This window comes from Carya illinoinensis, chromosome 14 (assembly GCF_018687715.1).
Source record: "Carya illinoinensis cultivar Pawnee chromosome 14, C.illinoinensisPawnee_v1, whole genome shotgun sequence".
Classification (NCBI taxonomy): Eukaryota; Viridiplantae; Streptophyta; class Magnoliopsida; order Fagales; family Juglandaceae; genus Carya; species Carya illinoinensis.
This window is the reverse complement of record NC_056765.1, coordinates 19,988,117-19,995,598: the sequence shown is the minus strand read 5'-3', so window position 1 is coordinate 19,995,598 and position 7,482 is coordinate 19,988,117. Positions and strand designations below refer to the sequence as shown.

The 7,482-nt window shown below is 37.0% G+C and overlaps 1 protein-coding gene across 1 annotated transcript; it reads left to right on the top strand.

Annotated features, from left to right (window-relative positions):
- Positions 1 to 6,538: 6,538 nt before the first annotated feature.
- On the top strand, positions 6,539 to 7,445 carry LOC122294842 (lamin-like protein). The gene is made up of 2 exons (XM_043103834.1): positions 6,539 to 6,843; positions 6,968 to 7,445. Exons 1-2 carry the CDS (start codon positions 6,651 to 6,653, stop codon positions 7,297 to 7,299), a joined length of 525 nt encoding a protein of 174 aa, XP_042959768.1. The 5' UTR covers positions 6,539 to 6,650; the 3' UTR covers positions 7,300 to 7,445.
- The last annotated feature ends 37 nt before the right edge of the window (positions 7,446 to 7,482 follow it).

Genomic DNA, 7,482 nt, shown 5'->3' with positions numbered 1-7,482 from the left:
AAAGAAGTCGCTAAGCGGAGTGTGAATTACCTCAGATTTTGTTAAGGGAATTGTTGGTATTGCATCAGTGATTACAGCAATAATAATGCCACAAGTATGAGCATATTGCCAAGAAAGAGCTATGATTTGAATCATGTGGGTATCTCTTTTAGTGTTCTCTTCACTAAGTATTTTTTCAGTTTGCTTTGATTTTCCATATCCAGTTCTTTCTTAACCCTCACCCTATGGCCTATCATTACAACCTTATTAAAGACCTTTTGATCTCTGATTTTGGTGTTGACTACATTAGTGGAGAGGATTTCTGAAAATTGGAATTATGGGGTTAAGTTTTAAGAGAATTCTTCTGATTTTGGTTGTTCTACTTTTATCTGAGTTTGCAGGTGGTTTGAGGTTAAATTGACTATAGCACACACACACTCAAGGTCTTAGCTTTAGGTTGAAGTAAATGCCTAACTCTTGCTTGACAAATTGTAAAATTTTTGATTGATTTTCTTGCTATCTTTGATGTTAAAAGAGTAAGATACTAGTGATGAAATCTAAATTCATAAAAGTTTGGTGAGTGATGATCCTTCTCTTTGGGTCGAGTTGGTATTGCCTAAACTATCATTTGCTTTTCTTTTTGTTTGAGGACAAACAAAGTTGTAAGTTTGGGGGTATTTGATGACTTGCAAAATTTCGTATTGCAGATTTTACAAGATCGCTCGAGCGGAGGCTTTTGGCCACTTCAGTGAATTCAGGCAGATTCAAACGCTCGACTTCAGCTCGACAGTGAGCTCGAGCGGATTGCAGGAAAACAAAGATCGCTCGAGCGGAGGCTTTTGGCCGCTCGAGCAAAATCAGGCAGAGTTGAACGCTCGACGTGCGCTCAATAGGACGCTCGAGGGAAATCAGGCAGAGTCGAATGCTCGACGTGCGCTCGATAGGACGCTCGAGCGAAATCAGGCAGAGTCAAACGCTCAACGAGCGCTCGACACCCCGCTCGAGCGAACATCGTAATTTGACAGATTTAGGGTTTTTCGCCATCACATCATATAAAAGGAATTTTTCACTCTATGGCCGTGGTGGTGGACTGAAGAACACTTTTTGGGACAGAAAAACACAGCTGGAAGGATGCAATTCATCTGTTTTGAAGAGGGAATTCCATATATTGCACGTACGTTAGAATCATACACGAGCACAAACGGGAGAAAAGCATTGAATTATTTCCTTGAGTTTTTTAAGACGAATTGCGGCTGCAAGGAGTATTTTTCAGCGTTTATTTTCTTCCAATATTCTCATAACAATTATGGTGAATTCGTTTATGTTGAATTCTATTTTTAGCATGAGCTAAATTTTATTTATTCTAAGAAAACGATGTAACATATTTCTAAACTATACTTGATTGTCTATGCTAATTTAAGCCAATTCTCTCTTTGTTTATATGATTTATTCTAAGTTTATTGCTTCCAATTAACTGGTCATTGATTAGATGATATTTAATCTTGTGATTTGCTATCGAAAAAGGGAATCATAGGGTAGAGCTTGAATATTTTAGCATAGGTAAATATAGAGATCGAAAGACTTGTATGAACCTATGTAGCAATTAAATCATTGATCTTATTGCTTTTTTGATTATTTAATTTGCATATTCTTGTGTGAATTGATAAACAAGAGTCATTTCCAATTGACTATCGAAAGAGGCTTTTGGATGAATTAGAGATTTGCTAATAGACGAAAAGAATTAAATTACATTAGCTGGATGAGAAAAGCATAGTGAAGAATTAGGTGAAGCCAATTTCCTAGAAGTTTTCTTTCCCATAAATTTGATCTTTGAACGTCAGTTTTATTTTCTTTGCATATTTCTCTTTGAGTTGATCTTAGTTTAATTTGGAACTACAAAAATCTTAGTGATTCATCTAGATAAAATCGAGATTAGTATAATTTTGGTATTTGGCAAAAGTAAGGTACCATTCCCTGAGGACGATCTTTTCTTATCATTTTATTATAAAACTACGATACTGTGCACTTGCAATTTTGCACCGATCACGACTTTCGCCAAAACACAAGTGGGGGTCGAGGGTACTAGAGGTGGTATCAGAACTTCATGGCTCTGGGTAAATCCATAAGTCACCTAGGTGCAGTACCAAGAAATTCTAGGCTTCAATCTTGAACTTTAGTTCTTAAAATGGGAGATTAAGGAAGTTTGCGGCAGTAATGTGGTTGGATTTTAGCAGGCAAGGCATAATGGTGTGACCAAGATTGCCTTGAGATGAATCCTTTGGCCAATCCTTGGGAATTTTGCCATGGCAAGAGCACTAAACCACATGACCAATTTTCTCCAGCAGAATTCCCAACAACACCTGCGGAATGAGCAAAGAATGTGTTCTTATGAGCGTTTCCTGGCTTGTAGGAACCTTGGATTTTCTGGCAATGAAGAACCAATCAGAGCAGTGAGATGAATCATAGATCTCGAGTAGACCTTTGAGATATGTGGCTGCAAGAAGACTAGAAAGTGCTATATGTAGGATATATATATATATATATATTAAGGAGAAGTTGCGACATGGTGGGAGACCAAGAAGGAGCTTCTCAAAATGGAACTCATATCTATAACAGCTGTGAAATGCACTTCAAGCAAGAGTTTGACAATCGCTTCTTTCTGAGCACCATGAAGCTATAAAAGGCTAAGGAATTTGCTAGCCTTGTCCATTGGACGAGGTTGGTGAAAGTAAGCTCATTGGGCCAAAAATAATTCAAGAGATGAAGGAACAAGTCAAGATCAAATGAGATAAGATGACGACAACTCAAAGTCATCAAAAAAGTTATGCAGATACGAGGAGAAGAGACTTGTTATTTGAAGAAGACGACTGGGTATACCTCAAAGTGACGCCTGTGAAGAGGATTAAATGGTTTGGGAAGAAAGGGAAACTTAGGCTAAAATATGTTGAACTATTCTAGCTGATGGAGAAGATTGGCCATGTGGCTTACAAGATTGCACTATCAGAATATTTTAGAAATGTACAAGATGTGTTCCACGTCTCCTCACTCAAGAAGAGCATCAAACAATAGGAACCTCGATAAGTCGATCCCGATAGCATCCAACTTTAGCCTAACCTTACATACGGGAAGCTTTGATGTAGATTTTGGATTGGAAAGAACACAAACTAAGGTTCAAGACAATACCCTTAGTGAAGGTTTCGTGAGGAGATCTAGCAGCTCAAAATTTTACTTGGGAGAGGGAAGTTGATATGAGAGAGCAATAACCGTACTTGCTTGGGTATTATTGATTGTATGTTTTATTCCAAGCAAGTGTGGAACTATATCTTGTAAATTGCTTTGAAGTTCTTAATGGATAAAGCTTAACAATTTCGATGAAGAAATTATTTTTCAAGGGAGGATGTGAAGCCTAGAGTGAAGTTTAAGTGGATATTTATTTTAGTGTGTGTGCAGCTAGCCTAACCCATGTAGGAGCCCATGTTCTAAATCTGAAGCCCATCCCCTCACCCCTTGAAAGCAACACCGTTTGATGTCTGAAGGGCTAAAAACCCTAACTCCCTTCTTTCCTTCTTTTCTTCTCTACCCTTCCCATCTCCCTGTGTGCCGTACCCTCTTCCTCTGCAACCTGTGACCCTACAAGGCCACCCATACCCACCTTAAGCTTGCCTCCGAGCATCAAGCTATGCTTGGCTCTCTCTGCACCTTCTGATCATTGTATGCTTCCCCAATCCATGCCACCCCGTGATTTTTTAGTTGTGTGCCTGCATACTGCCATTGTCCCACGCTTTGTAAGGCTCTGTCCCTTCTCAATCACCCCACCCACCATCCATCGTCCCCAATCATAGCTGAGGGCTGCTTTTATCGTGGATGGGCCTCTCAGCCTATAAATAGGTTGAGCGTCCACCCCATCGAAACCCATCCCAAGCCCTTCTCTCCCTCTCAGCCTCATCTCCCGTTCATCTAAAAAAATATCTCTTAGGCTAACGTTGTCGTCGCCGTTATCCACTAACCACCCACCCACCTCCTCCATTCCTCTCAACCTCTCCCCTCTCAAACCTAGGCCTGAAAATCGACATTACCGATTCGGTTCTACGCCGAACCGACCACCAGAATTTTTTGGTTTTGCTGACCGACAACCGACCGTTCAAGGGGTTGGAACCGGCCAGAACTGATTCCGGTCAGTTCAGCAGTTTGGGCCGATTGGGCCATTGTTTTGGGCCTCTTTTGGGCCCCTTTTCAGAATGCTTTTTTTTGCTCACTTCAATTATTTTTTGGGTTTTTTCTACTCAATCTAGTGAATTTATTAGTCAATATTCACAATATTTTAGACTTTTCTTCTTCTATTTTTAAAATTCATTACTAGTTTAAAACAATAAAACTAATATTGTTTTATAAACTAATAATAGTAACTAGTAAGTAGTAATTACTAAATAATACTCTAAAATCTAATAAGTTAGTTAATAACTATTAACTACTAACTACTAAGTAATCAATAAAAGTGTCCACTAAATAAGTAGATGTTTAATACAAATACAAACCAACACAAATTGTTTTAAAATTAAAATTAAAATCTTGGATCTTTAATTCTTCATTCTATATTCAAAAAGTCTTCAATCTTCAATAGTTGTGACGCCAGATTATGCTTCCAATTCTATATAAATATGAAAAAAAAAATTAAGATTAAAGATCAAATATTAATAAATTTGGATAAATTTGGGTCTCTCCCAAATTAACGGTTTGTTCATCAATATCAAGATCAATTAGAGTTGATGAGGAATCCATCTAACATGTGAAACATTAAATTCAAAATTAATTAAGAAACATAGTTGATACAGTAAAATATATGGTGATCAAACTACTGAACTATAGTTATTCCATATTTAATCAACCATATTCTGCATGCTGAAATGTATTTGTCGTGGAGCATGTTGAATTAGATATGCTAAAGATAGTTTACAATTCCTTGCCTCTATAATTCATGCAATTGCATAAAAGAGATGAAATCAGAGTAATTTATTTTCCTATTCCCCATTTCAGCTTCAACAATGACGATTACATCAATAAATAACTGTCTCACATTTCAGCATGCAGATTCCTCATTCCAGAATATGGTTTCAACTGGACGCAAACAACAAATACACTTGCAAATAGATTCTCTCTATTTTTTTATGTTAGTGTTTTTAATTTTTTTAATCAAATATATAACATTAAAAATAAACTGGACGCAAACAACAAATAAACTATATAATAAACTATTTTATTTTACATCAAAAAGATCAAATAAAGTATATAAATTATAACAACATTAATCTAAATTAAATTAGAGCTAACTTATATATAACCCAAATCCAACTTAGTAAATAGCAAGATCCTATCCAAAAAAAAAAGAACTTAGTAAATAGCATTATAGCAAGACGAATTGTCAACTTACACCGTAGAGGAAGGGGCGTTGCGCCATCGAGCAAAGGCTGGCAAACCAAGAGAAATGTAAGGGCCGACGCAGAGGAGCTGAGCAGTGAGCGGGAGAGGGCCAGACGCAGGGAGAACTGGAGAAGGGATCGGCGGCCGTGTGGAGATTTTCAGAAAATCAGAAGACAGAAAAGCCGAAGGGGAAGGGGGAAAGGTAAGGATTTTACCCTAATATCAAACGGCGCCGTTTGGCTTAAATCCAATTTAAGTGAAACGACTTCGTTTTCTAAAGTTTTAACTTAAAAAATATATATATATATATATATAAACGGCACCATTTGGCAGTGAAACGGCGTCGTTTTATGCATATAAAAAGGAAAAAAAAATATAATTTAACGGTCAGTCGGTTTAGCGATTTATTTATCTCTAAACCGCAAACCAAACCGACCGATGTCGGTTCATGAAAAATTTCCTCAACCGCCGACCTGTTCTTGGCTGGTTCCGGCATCTTGAGGTCGGTTCCGGTTGGTTTAGGGCAGTTTATCGGTTTTATGTACACCCCTACTCAAATCTCTCCCACTTTCGTAATCGATTCACTCTCTCTTAGCGTTTCTGCCGTTACCAACCACCACCAACCACCACTAGCTCCTATTTCCCAATCCTCTAAGAAATAAAGTGAGTGATATAATCTAAGTTGTCTGACTGTGTATATACTTAACTAGTTAAGTATTTTAATTAAGTATAGTAAATTAATAATATTAATAGTATGCGTACTATCAATAATTAATAGTTAACACCTTGTCTTAAAATTCTTAACCCTTTAATTTTTATATAATCTAAGAATAAATAATTAGGTTAGAAGACAATTAAATAATTAGTTATAATTAGTTAGAAGAAAATTACATAATTAATTGCTATTAGTTTATATAACTACTTAAAACAATTATAAAATATCATAGAAAAAATTATTTAAAAACTTTTATATTTTCATATCGATATGCTCTTAGAAATTTGGTACTCAGTACCCTGTCCATGTGAATGCAAAATTGAAATAGACCAAATCATAAGGTTGCCACCAGAGAAGCATGATATGGTAGGTTAGGCGGCCGAAACAACATTGCTTTGATGTTCACAATTAAATGATGGCCTGGAATGATTAGTTGATGAGGAAAATCAAACTGAAGATATATTATATGTATTGCTGATGCTAAAATACCCATGAGATATGCATGTTTTTGTAGTTTTTTAAACCTTTCTACCGAGGGATGTTCTTGGGAAAAATGGAGAATTCTAGGAAAATTGTTTGGTGCTTGATGTTGATTATGATGGGCATTGTTTTTGCAGAGAGCAGAAACACTGTTCTCCACAGGGTTGGAGGTGGGAGAAACAGTTGGGTACCTAATATCAATTTTACTGAGTGGTCGAGTCACGAGCAGTTCTACGTGGGTGATTGGCTATGTAAGTTGCCTCCATTTCCAGGCACATTTATGAACTCTTTCATTTTCATTTCTTTCTTTCAATCTCTCAAAGCTATATATCATACGGATTTCTCACCCTTTATGACATTTTCTTGCAATTTAAGATTTTGGGTTTGATAAGCAACTCTACAATGTTCTGGAAGTGAACAAGACGAGCTACGACAATTGCATTGACAAAGACTTCATAACCAACATTACTAGGGGTGGTCGAGACGTGTTTAATCTCACTGAGGCAAAGCCATTTTATTTCCTCAGTGGCAGAGGCTATTGCTCTAAGGGAATGAAAGTTAGAGTCTGTGTTTATGATTATGAACCTCCACTTGCAGCCCCACTTCTGGTCTACAATGGTTACCCGAGGATTATCTGCAGTCGGGGGATCCAACATGTGCTGCTTGCTGCAGCTTTAGTGTGTTTCTCTCTCTTCAAATACATCTGAATTAGATGGATTTCAGAGCACACTACATATTTCCCTGTTTTTTTTAAGTTTTTGAAGGGATGTATACATTTAACGTGATAAAGACTGGGGGTGCTTGATTGCTCATCTTGTACCAAGTTAAATTACAAATAAAACTCCTGCTAACGTTCCCTATTGGAGGGAGGATGAAGCCAAATCTATTTA

Coding starts and splice junctions, on each gene's coding strand:
- LOC122294842 (XM_043103834.1), top strand. CDS start 6,651: ATGTTCTTGGGAAAAATGGAGAATTCTAGGAAAATTGTTTGGTGCTTG. Junction 6,844..6,967: donor CTACGTGGGTGATTGGCTAT/GTAAGTTGCCTC, acceptor TTGCAATTTAAG/ATTTTGGGTTTGATAAGCAA.